The sequence below is a fragment of the Rhinopithecus roxellana genome, chromosome 12 (assembly GCF_007565055.1).
Source record: "Rhinopithecus roxellana isolate Shanxi Qingling chromosome 12, ASM756505v1, whole genome shotgun sequence".
NCBI lineage: Eukaryota > Metazoa > Chordata > Mammalia > Primates > Cercopithecidae > Rhinopithecus > Rhinopithecus roxellana.
Genome location: NC_044560.1, coordinates 106915010 through 106939737, shown reverse-complemented (window position 1 = coordinate 106939737; position 24728 = coordinate 106915010). Strand labels below are relative to the sequence as shown.

Here is a 24728-nt window from a genome sequence, read left to right as displayed (position 1 = left end):
CATGGTGAAACCTCATCTCTACTAAAAATACAAAAATTAGCTGGACAAGGTGGAGTGCATCTGTAGTCCTAGCTACTCAGGAGGCTGAGGCTGGAGAATCGCTTGAACCTGGGAGGCGGAGGTTGCAGTGAGCTGAGATCACGCCACTAAACTCCAGCGTGGGTGAGAGTGGGACTCCATCTCAAAAAAAAAAACAAAAAAGAAAGATGTTGCCTAGGCTGGTCTTGAACTCCTGGCTTCAAGCAATCCTCCTGCCTCAGCCTCCCAACATGCTGGGATTACAGGCGTGAGCTATGTCGCCCAGCCTGTATTTATTTATGATTGCACATACATATGGATTTTTTTTTTTTTTTTGAGATGGAGTCTTGCTCCGTCACCCAGGTTGGAGTGCAGTGGCAGGATCTCGGCTCACTGCAACCTCCATTGCCCAGGTTCAAGTGATTCTCCTGCCTCAGCTTCCTGGGTAGGTGGGATTATAGGCACATGCCACCACACCTGGCTAAGTTTTGTATTTTTAGTAGAGATGGGGTTTCACCATGTTGGTCAGGCTGGTCTCGAACTCCTGACCTCGTTGTGATCTGCCCACCTCAGCCTCCCAAAGTGCTGGGATTACAGGCGTGAGCCACCGCGCCTGGCCTATGCATGGATTTTCTAATTGGTGGGGTTGAAATCTCAGCTCTGCCACTTACTGCTGTGTGACTCTGGGCAAGTAACTCCACCTCTCTGGGCCTTTGTTTTCTCCCTTGTAGAATGAGAATATTTTAATTCTAGTACCCACCTCATAGCATCATAGTGAAGATAAAATAAGTTTACCCAGAAGGTCTCGATGTGACCTGAGAACTGGTCCCTGAGAGCCTCTTGGGTGTGCTGGGTCAAATTTTCCTAACAAGACATTTTCTGTCTTTTTCACTTCATTCTGTTGTCTGGTGGAGATTTCCAGATGCTGCTTGATGTGTGATATTACAACAGACCAAATGCAGAAGGAGCTGTGAGGTCCAACCATCTTCTTACTATTATTCTTTTTTTCTTTTTTTTTGTAGAGAAGAGGTCTTGCTATGTTGCCCAGGCTTGTCTTGAACTCTTGGCCTCAAGCAGTCTTCCCACCTCGGCCTCGCAGAGTGCTGGGATCACAGGCGTAAGCACAGGGCCCGGCCCAAGGTCCAGCCATCTTCCATTAAGCTGGACATTAAAGAGATTTGCAAAAATGTAAAAGAATGCCATTCCCTTCACTAACTTTTTTTTAAATGGGAAAATAAATTTTTCATAAAATATTTATGTTGGCCTGTAATGGATGTATAATTATTATTTTTATTTTAATTAATTAATTAATTAATTAATTAAAATTTTTTTTTGAGATGGAGTCTCGCTCTGTCACCCAGGCTGGAGTGCAGTGGCCAGATCTCAGCTCACTGCAAGCTCCGCCTCCTGGGTTTTATGCCATTCTCCTGCCTCAGCCTCCCGAGTAGCTGGGACTGCAGGCGCCCACCACCTCGACCGGCTAGTTTTTGCATTTTTTAGTAGAGACGGGGTTTCACCGTGTTAGCCAGGATGGTCTCGATCTCCTGACCTCGTGATCCGCCCATCTCGGCCTCCCAAAGTGATGGGATTACAGGTTTGAGCCACCGCGCCCGGCCTTTATTTTATTTTTTGAAACAGAGTCCCACTCTGTTGTCCAGGCTGGAGTGCAGTGGCGCGATCTCGGCTCACTGCAACCTTTGCTTCCTAGGCTCAAGCAATTTTCCTGCCTCAGCCTCTCGAGCAGTTGAGATTACAGGCATGCACCACCACGCCCGGCTAATTTTTGTATTTTTAGTAGAGACAGGGTTTCACCATGTTGGCCAGGCTGGCCTCAAACTCCTGAACTCAAGTGATCCACCCATCTTGGCCTCCCAAAGTGCTGGGATTACAGGCATGAGCCACTGCACCCGGTCTAATTTTTACATTTTAATTTAATTTTTTTTTTGGAAACAGGGTCTTGATCTGCTGGCCAGGTTGATATCAGACTCCTGGGCTCAAATGATCCTATGACTTCAACCTCCTGAATAGCTGGGATTACAGGCAAGAGAGCCTCCTCCTCTTAAGAGGTTACTCGGCTGGGTGCCGTGGCTCAGGCTGTAATCCTAGTACTTCGGGAGGCCTAGGCGGACAGATCACGAAGTCAAGAGATTGAGACCACCCTGGCCAACATGGTGAAACCCCGTCTCTGCTAAAAGTACAAAAATTAGTTGGGTGTGTGTTGGTGGGTGCCTGTAGTCCCAGCTACTCAGGAGGCTGAGGCAGGAGAATCGCTTGAACCCAGGAGGCGGAGGTTGCAGTGAGCTGAGATCGTGCCATTGCACTCCAGCCTCCAGCCTTCGCTCTTGGGCAACAAGAGCGAAACTCCGTCTCAAAAAAAAAAAAAAAAAAAAAAAAGAGCCAGATGTGGTGGTAGGCACCTGTAATCCCAGCTACTCAGGAGGCTGAGGCAGGAGAATCGCTTGAACCCAGGAGGCACTGCAGTGAACTGAGATTCCGCCACTGCACTCCAGCCTGGGTCACAGAGTAAGATTCCATCTCAAAAAAATGAGGGCCATGTGGAGGCGAAGGCAAGATCAGGGTTCGGGGTGACATCTCTACAAGCCAAAAGATGCCAAACTGCGCAGCACACCCGCAGAAGCCAGGGGAGAGGCCTGAGACGGATTTTATTTATTTATTTATTTATTTATTTATTTATTTATTTATTTAGAGATGGAGTCTCGCTCTGTCGCCCGGAGAGGCCTGAGACGGATTTTATTTATTTATTTATTTATTTATTTATTTATTTATTTAGAGATGGAGTCTCGCTCTGTCGCCCGGACTGGAGTGCAATGGCAGGATCTTGGCTCACTGCAACCTCCGCCTCCCGGATTCAAGCGAGTCTTCTGCCTCAGCCTCCTGAGTAGCTGGGATTACAGGCGTGCACCACCACGCCCGGCTAATTTTTGTATTTTTAGTAGAGACGGGTTTCACCATGTCAGGCTGGTCTCAAACTCCTGACCTCATGATCCTTCTGCCTCGGCCTCCCAAAGTGCTGGGATTACAGACTGATTCTTTTTCACAGCCTCAGAAACAACCAACCCTCACTGGGGATGGTGGCTCAAGCCTGTAATCCCAGCAGTTTGGGAGGCCAAGGTGGGTGGATCACTTGAGGTCAAGAATTCAAGACCAGCCTCGCCAATATTGGGAAACACTATCTCTACTAAAACTACAAAAATTAGCTAGGCGTGGTGACGCACACCTGTAATCTCAGCTACTCGGGAGGCTGAGGCAGGAGAATTGCTTGAACCTGGGAGGCAGAGGTTGTAGTGAGCCAAGATTGCCCCACTGCACTCCAGCCTGGGCAGCAGAACGAGACTCTATCTTAAACGAAAAAAAAAAAAAAAAGCAACCAGCCCTGCCGACACCCTGATTGATCTCGGACTTCCAGCCTCTGGAAACTGCGAGAGAAGACATTTCTGTTTTTTCAAGCCACCCAGTTTGCGGTCCTTGGTTTTGGCAGTCCCAGCAAACTAATACCGGGGGATGGAGAGTGACTGCTAATGGTTGCAGGCTTGCTTTTTGGGTGATGAAAATGTTCTAAAATTGACTGTGGTGATGGTTGCACAAGTCTGTGAATATGCTAAAAACCCCTGAACATGCTAAAAACCACTGACTCTGCTAAATACAACTTTAAACACTTAAAATGTATGGTGTGGGAATAATTTCAATCGAATGCTTATTAATAGATAAGTAATAGGCAAGTAATAAGTTGCTGTCAGCATTCAATGAATTCATTCAACAAATATTTATCTGCCGGCTATGGTGGCTCACACCTGTAATTCCAGCACTTTGGGAGGCTGAGGTGGGCCAATCACCTGAGGTCGGGAGTTCGAGACCAGCCTGATCAACATGGAGAAACCCCATCTCTACTAAAAATAAAAAATTAGCCGGGTGTGGTGGTGCATGCCTGTAATCCCAGGTACTTGGGAGGCTGAGGCAGGAGAATCGCTTGAACCTCAGAGGCAGAGGTTGCAGTGAGCCAAGATCATGCCATTGCACTCCAGCCTGGGCAACAGAGCCAGACTCTGTCTAAAAAAATAAATAAATAAAATAAAAAAAGAAGGTCGGGTGTGGTGGCTCATGCCTGTAATCCCAGCACTTTGGGAAGCCGAGGTGGGTGGATCACTTGAGGTCAGGAATTCAAGACCAGCCTGGCCAATATGGCAAAACCCATCTCTACTAAAAATACAAAAATTAGCTGGGCAAGGTGCCACACGTTTGTAATCCCAACTACTCGGGAGGCTGAGGCAGAAGAATTGCTTGAACCCGGGAGGTAGAGGCTGCAGTGAGCTGAGATCGCACCAGTGCACTCTAGCCTGGGTGACAAAGTAAGACTCTGTCTCAAAAAACAAAACAAAACAAAACAAAACAAAACAAAACAAAGCCAAAAACAAAAAAACCCAAAACCAAAACAAACAAACAAAAATATAACCAACCAAATATTATTTATTGAGTATCTACTATGTGCCGGGCTGGCAGACATCACAGACCTCCTGGGGCTGATGTGCATGCGTGTAGCATGCTGAGTACTGCGTCATGCATTTCACATGCCATAAATACATTTTAGCATTTATCACTGAGTGGGGTGGGGCTGGGTCATCCTTCTCTCCTGAGGTGGCAGAATGGGAATTCTGTAAATCTTGGCACTCCCCACCCAGTCTCTGTCTCCAAAGGCACTACTTATTCATTCAACAAACATATAATGGAAAGAAAAGGCAAGGTTAGGCACTGTGGCTCATGCCTGTAATTTCAGTGCTTTGGGAAGCTGAGGCAGGAGAATTGCCTGATCCCAGGAATTCAAGACCAACCTGCACAATATAGCAAGACCCCATCTCTCTCTCTCTCTTTTTTTTTTTGAGATGGAGCCTCGCTCTGTCGCCCAGGCTGGAGTGCAATGGCGCCATCTCAGCTCACTACAACCTCCACCTCCTGGGTTCAAGTGATTCTCCTGCCTCAGCGTCCCAAGTAGCTGGGATTACAGGCGTGTGCCATCATGCCCGCCTAATTTTTGTATTTTTAGTAGAGACGGGGTTTCACCATGTTGGTCAGGCTGGTCTCGAGCTCCTGACCTTGTGATCTGCTTGCCTCAGCCTCCCAAAGTGCTGGGATTACAGGTATGAGCCACTGCACCCGGCCTACAATTTTTTTTTTTTTTTTTAAAGAAATTAGCTGGATGTGGTGGTGTGCACCTGCAGCCCCAGCTACTTAGGAAGTTGAGGTGGGAGGATCACTTGAGCCCAGGAGTCTGAGGTTGCAGTGAGTTGTGTTGCGATTGCAACATTGCATTCCAACCTGGGTGACAGAGCAAGAGTCTGTCTCTAAAAAATGAAAGAAAGAAAGGAAGAGAGAGACGGAGGGAGAGAGAGGTAGGAAGGGAAGGAGGGGAATAGAGAGAGAGAGAGAGAAAGAAGGAGAGAAAAAGAAGAAAAGGGCTGGGTGAGGTGGCGCACGCCTGTAGTCTGAACACTTTGGAGGCCAAGGAGGGAGGATTACTTGAGCCCAGGAGATCGAGAACAGCCTGGGCAGCATGGTGAAACCCTGTCTCCACAAAAAAAATACAAAAATTAGCCTGGTGTGGTTGTACGCACCTGTAGTCCCAGCTACTCAGGAGGCTGAGGCAGGGGGGATCTCTTGATCCCAGGAGATTGAGGCTGCAGTGAGCTGTGATTGTGCCACTGAACTCCAGCCCTGGGCAACACAGCAACACCCTGTCTCAAAAACAAAAAACGAGCCAGGCGTGGTGGCTCACGCCTGTAATCCCAGCATTTTGGGACGCTGAGGTGGGTGGATCACTTGAGTTCAGGAGTTCAAGACCAGCCTGGTCAACATGGTGAAACCCATTTCTACTAAAAAAAAATTACAAAAATTAGCCAGGCATGGTGGCAGATGCCTGTAATCCCAGCTACTCAGGAGGCTGAGTCAGGAGAACCACTTGAACCTGGGAGATGGAGGTTGCAGTGAGCAGAGATCACACCACTGCACTCCAGTCTGGGTGGCAGAGCAAGACTCTGTCTCAAAAAAAAAAAAAAAAAAAAAAAAAAAGAAAATTGATGGTGAAAAGATTAAAACAAGGCCTGCTACCTCGTAAGGGTCCAGTGAGTTTTAGCCTTTATTAATTTAATATTACTTGTATTCTTTTTTTTTTTTTTTTTTAAGCAGGGTCTCACTCTTTCAGCCAGGCTGGAGTGCAGTGATGTGATCATGGCTCACTGCAGCCTCTACCTCCCGGACTCAGGTGATCATCCCATGTCAGTCTCCTAAGTAGCTGGGACCACAGGTGTGTGCTACCACGCCTGACTAACTTTTTGTATATTTTGTAGAGATGGGGTCTTGCTCTGTCTCCCAGACTGGAGTGCATAGCACAGTCGTCGCTCACTGCAGCCTCGAACTCCTGGCCTCAAGCAATCCTCCCTCCTCAGCCTCCCAAAGCACTAGGATTACAGATGTGAGCCTCTGTGCCCGGCCAATATTGTTTGTTTTGCTAACATTTATGTTAACTGCATGCTCTTCAGGCCCACCTGGGAGGCAGGTTGACCGTGAGCTTGCATGTCCTGAATCCCTACTTTCTTTCCTCCTCTCAGCTCCTGCAAATCGGACCCAGTCTGGTCTCCCCAGTGCCCTCAGGATACACTTTGAGCTTCTCACCTGGCCCTGCAAGGCCCTGAGTGGCCTGTGACTGAATAGTGGAATAAATGGGTGGACGGATGCAATGACAGAAACAGTAGCTCATTCTCCTGCTTCTTGGCCAGCTCCTGGGACACTTCGCTTCCAGCCTCATTTCTCAGAACCCGAGAACCCGTCTCCTCCTCAGCAGTTTCTGCTGCTTCTCCTTCTAATCTGGCCTTCTTCCTAAAAAGTCGCCATCCGGGCTTTATTCTCTTCCCGGGATGGCCATGGCTGGGCAGGGCGGCGCTCTGCTGACCCCTGGTGGCCGCATGGAGTAACACAGAGCATTCTCCACTAGGGCAGTTGGCCTGGAGCCCGGGAGGGAGTGCTGGGTGCTGGCTGTGGCTTGGGGAGCACAGCTCCTGCCCTCGTACGTTTCACAGGAGAGTGGGGAAGATAGCGGATAATCAGATACTCACACTGTCGTATGCGGCAACCCTGGCATCATCTGCACCTTCTCTCTCCCCCAGTCTCATGCCATCTTCAACACATTCTGTCGCCTTTACCTTCAAGATACGTGCAATTCCCCGTTCTTTCCACTACCACCGTCCTTCTCTGGTCTAATCCGCCACCGTTTCACTCCTGGACTATCGCAGTCACCTCCTTGCTGAACTCCCAGAATCCAGGGCCAGTCTTAACTGATTTCTCCTTTAGCCTCAGGCTCCACTCACTTGACACTGTTACTGATTCGTCTTTATTTAAAATGTTGATAGTTTGTTCATCATTGATTATTTTTTTGCACTAATTTTGATTTTTTAAACAAGACGCTACTTTTTTTTTTTTTTGAGACAGAGTTTTGCTCTTACTGCCCAGGCTGGAGTGCAATGGCGCGATCTCTGCTCACCGCAATCTCTGCCTCCAGGGTTCAAGCAATTCTCCTGCCCCAGTCTCCTGAGCAGCTGGGATTACAGGCATGTGCCACTACGCCCGGATAATTTTCTATTTTTAGTAGAGACGGGGTTTCTCCATGTTGGTCAGGCTGGTCTCGAACTCCCGACCTCAGGTGATCCACTTGCCTCAGCCTCCCAAAGTGCTAGGATTATAGGCATGAGCCACCATGCCTGGCCCAAAAGATTTTTATTTATTGATTTTGAGATGGGGTGTCACTCTGTCACCCATGCTGGAGTGCAGCAGCACAATCTTGGCTCAATGCAGCCTCAGCCTACTGCGGTCCTCCCACATCGACCTCGTGAGTAGCCGGGACTACAGGCACGCGCCGCCATGTCCAGCTAATTTTTTTTTTTTTTTCCGAGAAGGAGTTTCCCTCTTGTTGCTCAGACTGGAGTGCAATGGCACAATCTTGGCTCACTGCAACCTCTGCTTCCTGGGTTCAAGCGATTCTTCTGCCTCAGCCTCCCAAGTAGCTGGGATTACAGGCATGTACCACCATGCCCGGCTAATTTTGTGTTTTTAGTAGAGACGGGGGTTTCACCATGTTGGTCAGGCTGGTCTTGAACTTCTGACCTGAGGTGATCCACCCGCCTTAGCCTCCCAAAGTGCTGGGATTACAGGTGTGAGCCGCCGCGCCTGGCCTTTTTTCTTTTCTTTTCTTTTTCTTTTTTTTTTTTTTTGAGATGGAGTCTTGCTCTGTCGCCCAGGCTGGAGTGCAATGGTGCGATCTTGGCTAACTGCAGCCTCCACCTCTCAGGTTCAAGTGATTCTTCTGCCTCAGCCTCCTGAGTAGCTGGAACTACAGGCATGTGCCACCACGCCTGGCTAATCTTTATATTTTAAGTTGAGACAGGGTTTTGCCACGTTGGCCAGGCTGCTCTTGAACTCCTGAACTCAGGTGATCCACCCGCCTCGGCCTCCCAAAAATGCTGGGATTACAGGTGTAAGCCACCACGCCTGACCTGTTCAGCTAATTTTTAAAGAATTTTTTTTAGAGTTGGGGTCTCACTCTATTGCCCAGGCTGGTCTCAGACTGCTGGGCTCAGGTGATCCTCCCATCTCGACCTCCAAAGTGCTGGGATTGCAGGCCTGAGCCACTGCACCTAACCAAGACAATTTCTTTTTCTTTCTTTTTTTTTTTTTTGAGACACAGTCTTGCTCTGTCATCAGTCTGGAGTGCAGTGGTGTGATCTTGGCTCACCGCCACCTCCGCCTCCTGGGTTCAAGTAATTCTCCTGCCTTAGCCTCCCGAGTAGCTGGGACTATAGGTCCCTGCCACCACGCCCAGCTAATTTTTGTATTTTTAGTAGAGACGGGGTTTCACCGTGTTAGTCAGGATGGTCTCCATCTCCTGACCTCGTGATCCGCCCGTCTCAGCCTCCCAAAGTGCTGGTATTACAGGCGTGAGCCACCGCACCTGGCTGAAAAGTACTTTTTTTTTTTTTTTTTTTTTTTTAGACAGAGTCTGACTCTGTTCCAGGCTGGAGTGCAGTGGTGCGACCTTGGCTCACTGCAACCTTGAACTTCTTGAGTTCAAGCGATCCTCCCACCTCAGCCTCCTGAGTAGCTGGGAGTACAGGCATGCGCCACCACGCCCAGCTAATTTTGTATTTTTAGTAGAGACGGGGTTTCTTCATGTTGCTCAGGCTGGTCTTGAACTCCCAACCTCAAAGTGCTGGGCTCTCAAAGTGCTGCGATTACAGGCGTGAGTCACTGAGCCCAGCCCCAGCTGCTAATTTTTAAAAAAATGTTTTGTAGAGACAAGGTCTCACTTTGTTGAACAGGCTGTTCTTGAATTCCTGGGCTCAGGCGATCCTCCTCCCTTGGCCTCCCACAGCGCTAGGATTACAAGTATGAGCCACCGTGCCCAGCTCAGAAAGTACTCTGAAAGAACTTATTTTTTTCCTTTGAAAGCAAAGACAGTCTACGGCCATATACCCTGAATCCACCTGATCTTGTCTGAAAGCAAAGAGACCCATCTTGGCTGGCGGAGTCAGGGAGCGCTTTCCCTATGCAGTCTGAGGAGCTGAAATCTGAAGGACAAGGAGAAAGTTAGCAAGGTAGGGTGGCCTCAAGGGAGGACAGTGTTGGAGGATGAGGGCACGATACTGCAAAGGGCCCGAGGTGGGCAGGCCCTGGGGGAGTTGGGGTGTCTGGACGAGAGTGCAAGGAAAGGCTCCTGGGTGGTGGGCGGGGTGCAGGTGGGACCCTATGGAAGAGTTCAGGCTTCCTCTAAGGGCACTGGAGATCCCTGGAGGATGTTACGGGAGGAGAGGCACGGCTAGATGTGAGATCTGATCTGCCCTCATGGAGATGGGAGTGGGTAAGCATGGAGGGCAGATGTCTTGGTAAGATCAGACAGGGATGGGGTGCAGGGAGCAGGAAGGGGAGTGCACTGGAAGGCAAAATGGAACTGGGAGGTACACCTGGTTGACTCGAAGGGAGAGAGACATCCCAAGGAGCCCCCCAGGGTCTCTCTCTGGCTTGAGGGGGGATCCTGGGGAATGGACCCATTTGGAGTAGGGGTCTGGAGTTTGGCTGTGGGTGTGTCACAGTGGAGTCCCCAAGTAGAGTGTCATAGACAGGTGGATATCATGTTTGGCTTGGAGCAGAGGTCTGGGCTGGAGTCACGTGGGAGAGGTTGGTTTATAGATGGGGCAAGTCAAGGGCAAGGTTGAGACCACTGTGTTCGAAAAACCAACTGAAGGCTTACCATGCGTAAGGCATCTTGTTGGGCCTCCTGGGGCGGCCTATCTGGGAGCCACAAGCTCTCAACTTGGGTGCTGGTGGCTGAGAGGCTCATGTATAGAAAGCACACAAAGCTTGGTGATCAAGAGCCAGAGAAGGCTGAGCACAGGGGCTCACGCCTGCCCTCCCAGTGCTTTGGGAGGCTGAGGTGGGAGGACTGCTTGAACCCAGGAGGTGGAGGCTGCAGTGAGCCGAGCTCATGCTACTGCACTCCAGCCTGGGCGACAGAGCAGGACTTCGTCTCAAAAAAAAAAAAAAAAAAAAAAAAAAGGCCGGGCGCAGTGGCTCACGCCTGTTATCCCAACACTTTGGAAGGCCAAGGCGGGTGGATCATGAGGTCAAGAGATCAAGACCATTCTGGCTAACATGGTGAAACCCCATTTCTACTAAAAATACAAAAATTAGCTGGGCCTGGTGGTGGCGCCTGTAATCCCAGCTACTCGGGAGGCTGAGGCAGGAGAATCACTTGAATCTGGGAGGCAGAGTTTGCAGTGAGCCGAGATCGCACCACTGCACTCCAGCCTGGGCGAGAGTGAGACTCCGTCTAAAAAAAAAAAACAAAAGACATTCCTTGGCTAGTCAGCACGCAGAGCCCACTGCCTGTCCTGGTTCTGGTCTCTCCCTCAACCCAGCTCAGCACAGAGCAGGGCCCCAAGATGGCTCAGCCTTTCCCCAGAGAAGAGAGGAGGCCGGGCAGGGTGGCTCACGCCTGTCATCTCAGTGCTTTGGGAGGCTGTGGCAGGAGGATCACTTGAACCCAGGAGCTTGAGACCAGCCTGAGCAATAGAGCGAGATCTCATCTCTTAAAAAAAAAAAAAAAAAAAAAAAAAAAAAAAAAAAAAAAAAGCCAGATGTGGTAACATGTGCCTCTGTAGTCCCAGCTACTTGGAGGCTGAGGTGGGACGATTGCGTCAGCCTGCAAGTTCAAGGCTGCAGTGAGCCATGTTTGTGCCATTGCATTCCAGCCTGCACAAGAGACTAAGGAAAAAAAAAAAAAAAAAAAAAAAAAAACACTAGAGAAGACAGGTTTCTGTCAGCACATATTGAGTACCAACTGCACACCAGGAAGATGTATGAGTACCAACTGCACACCAGGAGGATGTAGAGATTTAATTAAAAACAACAACAACAACAAAGGAGAAACCCTGGCACACTCACAGGGAGTGACATAAACCCCCAGCAGGTAAATCCCAGATGCTGGGTGAATCCGTGAGTAGAGAGGGTCAGGGACGTTTCTGGAGAAAGACTGGCTTTGAAGAACAGGGTAGGATCTGATGGGCAGGCTGGAGATTTGGGGAAGGGTGGATGGAAGCAATTTCAGGCAGTGCTCAAAGCAAAGATCTGGAAGCAGAAAGCAGCCAGCTGTACTCAAAGAATGAGACTCGGCCAGGCGAGGTGGCTCACGCCTCTAATCCCAGCACTTTGGGAGGCTGAGGTGGGCAGATCACCTGAGGCCAGGAGAGACCAACCTGGCCAACATGGAGAAACCCCGTCTCTATGAAAAATACAAAATTAGCCAGGTGTGGTGGCAAGCGCATGTAATCCCAGCTACTCAGGAGGCTGAGGCAGGAAAATTCCTTGAACTGGGGAGGCGGAGGTTGTGGTGAGCCTAGATTGAGCCACTGCACTCCAGCCTGTGCAACAAGAGCAACACTCTAAAAAAAAAAAAAAAAAAAAAAAAAAAGACTATTTTGACTGATGTTGGGGACTTGGGTTAAAGGAGTGGGAGAGAAGAGCAGGATGGATCCAGAGCGTGGGGTTCTGCATGGATGTCAAGGAGCCTGGGCTATGGTCAGTAGGCATCTCCGTTTGTTTGCCTGCCTGGCTGAGCCTGTGGCAAACAGCAGTCATCTCTGGTGCCAGCCCCTATTGATTGATAGTGGCTACCTGGAGAGCGGTGTGGCAGAGTGCGGTGATCAGCTAGCCATGTCTGCTATGGGCACAGGCAGGGAAGGATGTGTCTTGCATGCTGAGTAGTTTACCCTTCTGCTATGGAGATTGAGGGTAGGGAGGCCATTCAGGGTGTGGGAGTGTCTATTAGAGTCTAGTGAGCTTGAATTCGGGTCTAGGCTAGAATGGAGGCAGAGGGAAGAGCAGAGTCACACTCAAGTGACATTTGGGATCTTAGAAGCCGTAAGGGGTAAGGAGGGGGACAAGGATAGAGCAAACTTGAGCCTGGGAGACTGGAAAGAGGGAGATATTCTTAACAAGAGCTTTTTAGGGGGTGAGCGGAGAGGAGGTGTTTTTGGTGGCAAGGCTTCTTTAAGAAGCAGCCCATCTCCATCCCTGGAGGTGCTGTCCTGGATGACGGTGGTGACAGTGGCTAACTCTAGCGTACAGCCTGTGTCTCTGACCCCAGGGCCAACACCAGGGAGTGAGTGTGACCTTTGGCTCTCCTCTCTCAGAACTTCAGCCCTGACCCCTCCCTTGAGAAGGGTCTGAAGTCGGCCACCTCCTGGACACAAGCCTGCTCATGATCCTGCCCCTGGAACTCCCCAGGCACTTCCACCCCCCGCCAGGAAGTGAACCCAGGCATCTGACTCCCAGTACCGCCCGCACGGCCTCAGGCAGGAGGGGAGTGAGAAGGAGGGTCAGGAGCGGCAACTCTGGCATCCCCTCCCCATGCCTGCCTGCAGCTCCTGTGGCCATGGGGGTTCGTGGGGGCCACTTTAGGTGATGCTGAGAAACCACAGGAATGACACGGCCTTCTGGGAAGCTGCGCTGGAGAGGAAAGCAGGTGAGAGCTGGGAGCGGAAGCTCGTGTTGGCAAAGGCCCCTCCTGCGGGAGCCTCCTGCTTCCCATCCTTGGCTTAGGCGCCCAGGGAGACCCAGGTGTGCGCTGCACTGGCCCGGTAAGGAGGAGGCCCCCCTTCACTTCTCTCAGGTTTGGTTTTTTACAAGATTGATTTATTAACTATGATACAGATCACATAAGGCCTTTTCAGTTTTTTACACCATTCCCATTGAGACAAGTACAATACTTTGTAGCAAATACATGATTTTAAAAAACAAAACCAAACAAAAACACCTCAGTCAGAGATGCCTCAGCCTTCATTGAGGGCTGACCATGCACTAATTAGGTTGGAGCCTCAAAAAACCCACGATGTGTTTTTAAAAAAAAGTCTGGAAATTAAGCAAACATTCCTAACACCAGCTAAAGGATGTTCCGGTTAAAGCCCCTAAAATACAAAGAAATAATTGTTATACTTTCTTTACATACAAGTCTTCACTTTTGCTGCAAAACAGAATTTTGGACATACAGCCAGACTACTAACACATTTCAATACCATTAATATGTTTTGTTTTTCTCAGAAACTCAAAATATTTGTTAATTCAACATATATAAAGATCATTTAACATGTGAAAATACAAGTACCAGAAAAATAAGCTGGCAGCAGCACTATTCCAAATTTTCAAACAAGTTTTATTTCCATACAATTCTGACATTTCCGTTTTTTTTTTTTTTTTTTCTTAAATGTACACAGGGAACATGATTCTTTTTATGCAAACAATAACTTAGGCCCTGTCGTGACTACAGTGAAGTGTAGCATCACTGCCGACTCCGCCACGGGAGGGCTGGAGGCCAGCCCAGGCCAGCAGTGCCCGAGGTCACCGATTGCCTCCTGCTCTGCCCCGCTGCGCGCCGCGCATTGGCCACGCTGCACCGACCGCACCGCGGCCGCGCCCCCACCGGACCCGCGACAGAAACTGCCCCCTTCCTGGGCCACTCTCTGACCTGGACACAAGACGACGTGTTCCGAGGGAGGGAGCCCACCCCTGTTACACCTCAGAGCCACGGAGCCGGGGGCCGCTCCCTGCCGCAGCTTCCCTAGATCCCTGCGCTGCCTTCGGGAAATCAGCGACTCAACAGGACCCAGGCCCCCGCGCGGCTGGGGCCCTCCTGGCCACCGCACCCTAAGTTTTCTAGCCGGCGCCCCCAAAGCAGTGGCTTCTCATAGGAAAGGACGGGAGGGGAGCGCAGCTGAGGTGACTCTTGATGACAAGACGCTGCAGCTGGCCTGCTGTGAAGTTGTGTATGTGTATGTCCAGAATGCCTGGTGGCCTGCCGGGGTCTTAACCAAAGGGATGCTGGCTTGACCCAGGCCTCCCTTCCCTAAGAGCAGCGGAAGCTGACTGAGGCCCAGGGATGCCCCATCCCCTTCTGGCCAGCGAGCTATGATGTCACCCTCTGTCCACCGTGACAAAGACAGACACGTCCTGCAGAAGAATCTGGGTCGCAGCAGGTGCCCCGCCTCCAGCAGGAAGCAAAACCAAGGCGGTGGAGGCAGGAGAGCAAGGAGACAGACACCCTGAAGCCCTCTCCCTCTTCCTCCCCAAATGCTAGGCGACGGGAAAGACAGGGACAATGCAGAGTAAATGTGTGCCGTGTGTGTGACACAAGCCAAGTTTTTTTTTTTTTTTGAGACGGAGTCTCGCTCTGTTGCCCAGGCTGGAGTGCAGTGGCCTGATCTCAGCTCACTGCAAGCTCCGCCTCCCAGGTTTACGTCATTCTCCTGCCTCAGCCTCCCGAGTTGCTGGGACTACAGGCGCCCGCCACCTCGCCCGGCTAATTTTTTGTATTTTTTAGTAGAGACGGGGTTTCACTGGGTTAGCCAGGATGGTCTCAATCTCCTGACCTCGTGATCCGCCCGTCTCGGCCTCCCAAAGTGCTGGGATTACAGGCTTCAGCCACCGCGCCCGGCCTACAAGCCAAGAATTCTAAGTGGATTCACGAGCCATGCCACCCAGCCTCGGGTCCTCCCTCCTCAGCCGTCAGAGCCAGGATCAGTCTCTGGCTTTGCACCAAGGGCTGCTGTTCCCTCACACGGTGTCTGCACTCTCACTGGGTTGGGGTGGCTGCCCCACGTCCCCATTCTGGACAAGCCAACGCCCACCCGCCGAGTGCTGAGAGCTGCATGCGGGTCCCATGAGCACCCTCTGTGCAAGCACCTTCCAGAACTTAGAGCCCCGATGAAAGCAGGGGTGGGGACAGCACGGTTCCAATCCCCAAGGATGCTTCTCTGTCGCTCCCACACAAGGGCCCAGTCTGCATGCTGCCCTGACCAGATGCTGAAGCCTAGCCTGCCACGACTGGCCATACCACTCAAACGACTGAGATGTCCTCTAGTCCCTCAGCCCGAAGCAGCAGACGAGAGGCTGAAGAGTTAGTGGAGGAAACAAGAGGAACCCTGGGGCTTCCTGTCTATGGGGGCTCCCTTCGGACATGAGCTGCCACAGTCCCTGCCTGCCCACCTTGGCTGACAGGGCGCTGCGTTGGGGGTGCCCCAGGCCTAATTTCAGGTACTTCTGTGAGGGGAGGGGTAGAAAGCCCAGGTGCTCCTCCTCACCGCCCCCTCCACACTCCCAGGGAAGTCACTGGCTGCACATACATCTGTGGAATCAGGGGCCAGGTGGCTTGGGACGTGGCTTTCGTGCTCACAAAAGAGGTGGCAGTGTTAGCTCAAGCAGTGAGGGTGACTGGGCTGCTTTTGCCTGCGTTCATATAGGGATGGCCCAGGCCACCACCATGCTTTCCCTCCACCCCCAATTCCGCGAGGTGCTGACCAGGTAAGCATGACCTTGAAAAGGGGGCGGGGTGAGTAAATGCGGCCGTTTCTTCATCTGGTGGGGCCCAGGACTGGGGGACTTTGGGAACCTATCTGCCAACCTCAGCTAAAACGAAACACAGATGTCACCTTCCAGTCAACCCTGGGCCTACAGGGCCAGGCACAGCTCCGCCAGAAAAGACAAAAATTCATCATCCAACATTCACAGAAAACACGCCTGGACCCTGGGTTTGTTCTCCGATTTGTGTTCCTCAAGAGGCGGTAAAACTTGCAAGGGTACGTGAGTGTTTCCAAGCACCTTCGTTGGCCATTGAGAACTGGAGACAGTGAGCCAGCCATCCCCAGAGGGAGCTTGGGAGACGAAGGGCCACTCCTGTCTCCAACCACTGCAGGTGGGCATGGGTGGGGCACTGCAGACGCCCGGGAGGTGTCCATCAGGCCCCCTGGAATATACCACAGATCCTATTTCTTAAAGTGCAATGAGCCTCAAGGGCTGTCTGGTGTGGGGCCCTCTGCACCCCGCTAGCTCTCGCCTGGGGGGTGCCCAGTCTTCCTGGCTGCAGAGGCCACGGCCCAGCCACGCAAGTTTGCAGTGCTGGAGGGCAGAGGTGGGCAGGAGAAGAGCTTTTCCTGGAGCAGTGGCAAGGCTGGGCTAGGGTGGTGGTGGGTGATAGGTAGGCACGGCGCCTCTGGGCCGGCAAGGACCAGGAAGGATGCCCCTTCGAGGGCACCAGCAGACTGCCATTCCTTCAAAGTGACCCACCCCACCCACATCCCCATGAACACTCCTGCTGGTGGCCTCCATGGCTGGGATGAAACAATTCCACTTCAACACCCCACATACCAACCCCAACCCCAAGTGCACCTGGCACCTTCCAGCAGTCCCCAACTCCCCACCAAGTGCCCCCCCACACACACACACGTGCGCGCACACACACCCCACACACACGCTCCAGTAGTGTTTCTATCGTAATGGACTGTGTTCTGGGGCAGCCCAGGTTCCGGCCTGCTCTGCCATCTCCTGGGCTCTCCCCACCAAGGGCTCGAACCCTCTTCTTGGGAAAACGGGGAATCTGGCGACTAGACCTAAGTGGGTGAGTGGGACCCCAGGAGGCTCTCAGGCCACAGCTCCAGGCATCCTGGTTTTGCTGCCACAAAGACGAGGGTCAACTCCACCTGTGTGCTTCCCTCCCTCCCGGCAGAGGTGGGCACAGAGTGAAATCTTGAGGTCTGTAGTTTTCTTTCCGTGGTTTTTCCTTTTTAATTATTGGAAGGGTTTTCCCATTTTGTCTCCTAGTGTTCCTTTGTTTGCCAGGGAATGTTTCGGAAAGCCTGTGGAGTGGGATGGCGGGGATGAAGAGGGAAGTGCTGCACTCTCTGGGTCCAGGCACAAAGCTGTCCTCCGTTGTTCTGAGCTGCAGGGCCAGCGCCCTCAGCAAGTACCTAGTGGTGGCAGAGCCGTGGCCTACACGTTCCCAAGGAGCCACCAGCCGGGCTGCACCCTTACCTTGCGGGTGTGTGCAGATGGAAGGTGGGAAGAGACAGACCAGCGGGAAGTGTTCTCTTCGGGGGTTGCCGGCCCCACCCTGAATCTCAGAGCATCCTCCTCCCTGGCAAAGGCCAGGGCACTGTCCCGAACACGGGCCCTGTACAAGCAGAGGGAGGCACCTGGAGGCTGGTGTGTGCAGCCAGGTGGGGTGGTGGTCCAGAGAACAGAGGGAGGGCACTGGGGCTGCTGCCTGCCTAGTTCAGTCCTCAAACGGGTCCAAGTCAAAGGACAGAGCCCCATGGCTGCTGCCTGCAGCCAGTTCAGGTCTGCAGCGCCGGGCCCAGGACACCTGGCAGCCTGGCCAACGGTACCATTGGCTGGTGCTCCCACTGAGGTCTTGAGAAGGTGATGGAGAGGGCCACTTGCCCCTGCCTCTGCCCCCAGTGGACTTGGTTTTGTTCAAGGCCAAATGCCACCCCGTCAGAGAGAGGACCGGTTCTCCTGTTGCCCCAGGTCTTGGTGGGTCACAGCGTGTGTTCGGCTTGAAGCTGGGAGGGAAGCAGTGGCTGCATTGGGGACTGGGGGGTGGGAGGAGGTGACTGTGGGGGCGACGGTTGACTTGTGACAGGCGTGGAAGTGAGGAAGGGGACAGTGGAAGCCACGGCGGAGGGGGAGCTGGGCCTGGCACCAGGGGGCTCGGTGATGGGCCGATTGTAGAAGAAGAAGGGGCACTGCTGAATGAAGAGTTCAATGATTGTCTGGTAGGTGCGCGTGGCTGTGAGGGCGTCCATGGTGCTGAAATCAGGTCTCATCAACGTGGGCCAGAAGCAGATGGAGAGGTTCTCGCTGGTCATGAGATTCACCTTGTTGTTGTGGCTGACCCTGCGGGCGACACCAAACTCAATGGTCAGAACTGTGCAGGGCCCGGCCTGGCCCCGGGCGCTCATGGTCTTCAGCACGCAGGCTGAGCCCCGCCTGCACACCCTCGGGCGGAGCAGAAAAGGCCATGTGCAGCTCTCTGTGCCCTGCCCTGCCCTGCCCGGGAGGCTGCGCCCTCAGTGTCCTCTCCCCTCCAGCCCAGTGCCTCCACATGGCCAACCTTGGAGAGGCTGCCTGGAGCCCTGAAAACCCCTGGGGGTGGACCGACCACCTCAGGGACTCGCTCTGCAGCCAGCCAAAGCAGTGGCGGTGCTCCAGCTGTGACGAGGGAGGGAGGCTGAGCGTCCTAAACCAGAGTGCCATCAGATGCCACTTGGCCAGCAGCCCTCCTCCACACACACGGAAGTTCAGGGAACAGCCACATGGCCTCCTGCCTGCAGCCTGTGCTCCATGCTGGAGGCTGGCTCTCTCCTGTAGCACACCTCTCGAGGTGCGATGTCCCGGTTCTCCCCAGCTGGGAACGTGAATGCTGAGAGAGGACTTTCAGGGGATCTGAGGTGTTTTTGATTCAGGAGAAGATTTCTGGAACATCAGCACCAACCAGAAGATCTTCTCTCTCTGCCAGCTTTGGGGCGCAGGCCTATAAGAGGCCCCATGTCCGACAGAGCTAAGTGCACTGTCTGGTGTTGGGCAGGTTTGGGGCCACGTGGCTGCCCTCAGATAGGAGCAGGAGGGAGGCCTTAGGATGGGCGAGAGGCAGAGGCTCCAGGCGCTGAGCCCAGTGGGCACCACGGGAGGCCGGCCAGCACCCCTTCCAGGCCAGGGCCTGAGGCTGCTACTGGCAGCCTTGTTCTGCGATGCACTGACCCTGGCTGTCAATTTTCCAGAGGAAAAACCAACTAGAAGGCCCTGCGACTTACTTGTTTAAGTGAGAGATGACATACTTGAAGACTTCGTGGTTTTCTTTTGGAAATTTCTTTAATACCTCCTTAAGGGCATGCAACTTCTGCTCCCGGTCGTTGATTTCTGAGGAGAGAGAAAACCAAAGCCTTGCCTTTCATGGCCAAGGCTGGTGGCCACCCCAGGGCGTGCTCTGTGATGGGCCTTCTCTGAGGGCAGCCCAGGGCTTTCAGATGACACTAACTCCACTCTTTCCCCCAAAGCCTGTGCCCAAGGCTGGCACACCTGGCAGTGGCACTGGCCCAGGGGCCCGGCCCACCTCTGTGTCCCAGGCCCCCACTGAAGGGCGGCACTGTGTGCCTGGGGCTTCCTGGCCCCCACCACCCGAGACAGAACGATCTGGAGAGACTACGCCATAAAGAACACCATTCTTTGCTCATCCGGTTGCCCCTGGAGACAGGCATCCCTACGCAGAAAGCCTGCTTGCTTCCTGACCAGATGGAGACGGGCAGCCGCTGCCACCCACCCATGCCAACAGACCTTCGAGGGAGGGAGTTGGTCATGAGACCAAGGCTCTGTCCTTTCCCTAGAGACACAGGGACCCTCCGCACATCGCCATTGGAGGGGCTGATGGAAACAGTGGGGGAATTCTCATGCACTTCACCAAAGGAACTATGCACCCCCTTTCCCCCCAATGCCCACACTTTGCCTATCACGGAATCCCAATGTCCTAGGGGAGGGAAAACAACTGCCTGGAATGCAGCTCATAACCTGCGCCAGGCCCAGTTCCATGAGTCCCCACAATCGTGTGAGGCAGGAACTCGTCACCCCATTTTGAGGATGAGGTATCTGAGGTTAGAAGTTGCAGAGCTGGGACTGGCTGTGGGGCTTGAGCCGTGTCCACTGGGCTTGCCATCCCCGAGTGGCTGTGGCCCACCTTGGCTGGGAAGGGCATCCCGGGCTGGTGAGGCACAAATGTCCCAGAGCCCACCTGGAGCCCAGTTGGCTAAGACAGAGTTCTCTGTGCAGGGAAAGACGTCCCCATGTTTCCTTCTTGGACTTCAGGGCACAGAAGAACCACAGGAGGGTCTCACGAAGGAGATGGCAGGTATCTCACAACTGGTGGCTGTGGGTGGGGGTGGTGAAGAGGGGGTCTATTATAATGCCGATGGTTGCTAATGGGCTTGGGGGTTCAGGCTCCTTTGAGATAGACGATGGTGCTGGATCTTCTCCCTGGGAGACACATGTGTACCATTCTGCTGATGAATCCGGGAGGGGTGTGGACTCCCTGAACCAGGTATTCTTTTCTTTTTCTTTTTCTTTTTGAGACGGAGTCTCGCTCTGTCACCCAGGCTGGAGTGCAGTGGTGCCATCTCGGCTCACTGCAAGCTCCACCTCCTGAGTTCACGCCATTCTCCTGCCTCAGCCTCCCGAGTAGCTGGGACTACAGGCGCCCGTCACCACACCTGGCTAATTTTTTGTATTTTTAGTAGAGATGGGGTTTCACTGTGTTAGCCAGGATCGTCTTGATCTCCTGACCTCGTGATCCACCCGTCTCGGCCTCCCAAAGTGCTGGGATTACAGGCGTGAGCCACGGCGCCCGGCCCTGAACCAGGTATTCTTTAGGAAACCCATGGCTTCCTAGTCACCTTTGCAGCAGGTGATGTGCCCAGAGGGTCAGAGTTGGGGGAGTGGCACAAGGACCCTGGTGAGAGTGAGACTTGGAAGAGCAGACAGAATCCCAAGGGCGGGCACGCTGAGCAGGGAGGAAGGTCCTGTGGTGGTCTGGAGTCCAGATCCTGACTCAGATGGCCCTAGGTACAAATCCAGCCTCTCGCGCCAACCGTGTCACCTTGGGCAAGTGACACCATAGGGTCAGTCTCCTCATCTGTAAAAGGGGCTGTGGACAGTGCCTCCTTCATTCGGTGACACCCGGCAGTTAAATTCAGAGTTCACAGCTGGACACAAAATAAGGGCACCTAAGAGCCAGTCTACTTGCAGGAGCCTGTGGGAGGGAGGCTGCAGGGCTGGAAGGGACAGAGCTCCAGGAGCTCTCCTGGGCAGCCTAATGAGGATGAATGAAACCAGGCAAGTCTGTGGTCTTGAGAGTGTAACTTGATGAGAGCAGTGTCTTGGTAACATCTGTCTATCAGAAATGACTAAAAAAGTCCTGGGAGCTAGTTATTGGGCTATGAGCAGCTTCATTTCTCTGAATCCACGGTTTATTTTAAGGGTTCCACCTCAAGGGCACATTCTTTTCTTTTTCTTTTTTTCTTTTTTTGAGATGGAGTCCCCTAGGCTGGAGTGCAGTGGCGCAATCTCAGCTCACTGCAACCTCCACCTCCTGGGTTCAAGCGATTCTCCTGCCTCAGCCTCCCAAGTAGCTGGGACTACAGGTGCCCGCCACCATGCCTGGCTAATTTTTATATTTTTACTAGAGATAGGGTTTCATCATGTTGTCCAGGCTGGTCTGGAATTCCTGACCTCAGGTGATCTACCCGCCTTGGCCTCCCAAAATGCTGGGATTACAGGCGTGAGCCACCGCACCCGGCCATGGGCACACTCTTTTCCACGACCTTGAATCTTCAAACAGTTCATTGTCATGTTACAATACAATGTCTACGTTAAAAAAGTAAACTGCTGTAGGGAGGACAGAAGACTGTATTAGAAAACACAAGCAGCATGTGTGTTGTGCAAAGCTTCACTTAATAAAAGCGTCAGGCCGGGCACGGTGGCTCAAGCCTGTAATCCCAGCACTTTGGGAGGCCGAGACCGGCGGATCACGAGGTCAGGAGATCGAGACCATCCTGGCTAACACGGTGAAACCCCGTCTCTACTAAAAAATACAAAAAACTAGCCTGGTGAGGTGGCGGGCGCCTGTAGTCCCAGCTACTCGGGAGGCTGAGGCAGGAGAATGGCGTAAACCCAGGAGGCGGAGCTTGCAGTGAGCAGAGATCCGGCCACTGCACTCCAGCCTGGGCGGCAGAGCGAGACTCCGTCTCAAAAATAAAAAATAAAAAAAAATAAAAAATAAAAGCGTCATGCCCCCTTCCAGCTGTTAGCTTGGCACAGGAGGACACAGGTCTCTCCGTAGGTGCCTGCACGACCCAAACACAGCTGTGTTTGTCTTAATTAGGCATCGAGTGGTAGCACCTTTACGTAAGAGCTGGGTCTCATCCCATCCTCTGTCTGGAGGCAGGAAACGGGGCTGGCAAAGCCTAGGTCTGCCAGGGACGCCTGCTCTCTTTCCTATCTGATGAGCAGCAATGAGGGTGGTTTTGTTTCTTCCTTAGGGGGTGGGGAGGGGCAGGGGTGGGAGTTACAGAGCCTGCTTTGATAATAATTTAGGGGCCGGGTGGGTGCGGTGGCTCATGCCTGTAATCCCAGCACTTTGGGAGGCTGAGGTGGGTGGATTACTTGAAGTCAGGGGTTTGAGACCAGACTGGACAACATGGCAAAACCCCATCTCTACCAAAAATACAAAAATTAGCCAGGTGTGGTGGCGTGTGCCTATAATCCCAGCTATTTGGGAGGCTGAGGCAGAAGGATTGCTTGAACTTGGGAGGTGGAGGTTGCAGTGAGCTGAGATTACGTCACTGTGCTCCAGCCTGGGTGACAGAGCAAGACTCCATTTCAAAAAGAAAAAAAAAATTTAGGGGCTGCCCCCTAAAATCCCAGCCTCCTTCTGCATGTGCACCTCAGCTGAATGCCTAGTGAGGAGTGGGTGGCCAGTCTCCTGGCCTGCTCCCCTCCCCACTGGCTGCCTGGTCCAGGTGCTCCTGAGTACGGAGCAGTACTAGGAGCTCGCTGGGCAGAGGTCAAGGAAGGCGAGAGGCCCTTCTGCTCAAGTCTGGGCCACACTAAAAACAAGGCCGACCGTGTCAACATCCTTTGACTCAGCCCCATTCACCTCTTTCCTTAAGCAAAGCTTGCCCTCACCCCTCTAGGCTCTGGCTGCAGCCTCTTCACATGGCAAAGGCACCAGCAGCTGCTTAGGTTTGGGTGCTGCCCGAGTGCTGGCAGGACAGCTTCACAGTGCTCTTCGCGTGGCCCTGACCGCAGACCTGAGTGGAAGGTGGGGTTGGGTGTTACCCATATGGTGGCTGAGAAACTCACTCCAGAGGCCAAGAGAGGGTCACAAGGCTGGTGATGTCAAAGGTGGATGGGACCTAGGCCTGTCCCCCAGCTCAGCCCATCTGCTCCGGGTCCTCGCCTCCCTGCAGGCAGCAGAGTCCTCTCTGACTGCAGCAATCCTCTGACAGGAAAGGGGATGGGGCGCCCTCCAGGGTGCTGGCTTCACCAGCTAGGACACTTTTTTTTTTTTTTTTTGAGATGGAGTCTCGCTGTATTGCCCAGCTGGAGCGTGGTGGCGCGATCTCGGCTCACTGCAACCTCCACCTCCCAGGTTCAAGCGATTCTCCTGCCTCAGCCTCCTGAGTAGCTGGAATTACAGGCATGGCTAATTTTTGTATTTTTAGTAGAGAACCCCTCCCAGGTTTAAGCAATTCTCCTGCCTCAGCCTTCTGAGTAGCTGGGATTACAGGTCCAGCTAATTTTTGTATTTTTAGTAGAGATGAGGTTTCACCATGTTGGTCAGGCTGGTCTCGAACTCCTGACCTCCAGATCCGCCCACCTTGGCCTCCCAAAGTGCTGGGATTACAGGCATGAGCCACTGTACCCGGCTTCATACATTTTTCCTATACCCACTCTCCCCTGACCCAGGACTGGGGGGGGCACCAGCAGTGTCTGTGCCCTGTGTGGCATTTTCAGCTGCCTTGGTCCGAACCAGGCACACGTCCCTCAACAGTCCTCAGCAAGGGAGGAGGCGACTCTGACCCAGAGGCAGGTGAGCATGAGAGGGACTGGGCTAAGCACATGGGGATGGGTGAGGCTGTCGGTGACAGCACCCCATTCTTGCCTCACCAGACAATGCGAATTATTTCATGCTCGGATTTGGGAGGCCCTTCCTGCTTGGGTCATTTGTTTATCCTCAGTGTGTGGGAGAAGCAGATGTTTACGGGGGCCTGCCCCTGCCTGGGTACTATTTTACACGCTGGGGATGCAGTAGGGAACAAAAACCAAATTCCCTGCTGCTTACGGTCTAGTGGAAAGAGGGGAAAGGACCCAGAGGGTCCCTCTCTAGTCCAGGAGCTTTGGGCTGGCTCCTCGAGGCCTTCCTGGCCCGGCCCCAGTCTCCCCTCCTGACCACCATCCTCATCCCTGGTGAGTTCACGGCGCCTCTGGCTGGCTGCTACTTGCTGAGCACGGTGCTGACTGGGCTGTCCGGCTCCAACCTGGGCCTGGGTGTGGTCAAGTACAGACTCTGGCAGCTCCAAGCCAGAGGCCTGGGGAACAAGCTGGTGGCCAAGAGCCAGCCCAGCCTGTGCACCCCGGGACACCTTCTGCCCCATGGTGCTGCTGCAGGCTGGGGCCACAATCTATGTGGACCTGGTCACAGGGCAGCAGCACACTCAGGGCAGCCGCTCACCATCTTCAGTGGAACCTTGCTCTACAGGGACCCGCAGCTTCAA

At 53.0% G+C, this 24728-nt stretch overlaps 1 protein-coding gene across 1 annotated transcript in view; it reads right to left on the bottom strand.

The window, feature by feature from the left end:
* Nucleotides 1-17695: 17695 nt before the first annotated feature.
* ARHGAP35 (Rho GTPase activating protein 35) overlaps nt 17696-24728 on the bottom strand; it is a 149265-nt gene continuing 142232 nt past the window's right edge. Inside the window, exons 6-7 of the mRNA XM_030941930.1 lie at nt 19218-19323; nt 17696-18300 (exon numbers count right to left, since the gene is read on the bottom strand). Coding sequence (XP_030797790.1) covers nt 17943-18300; nt 19218-19323 — 464 coding nt within the window. The 3' untranslated portion in view covers nt 17696-17942. The remainder of the gene's footprint in view (nt 18301-19217; nt 19324-24728) is intronic.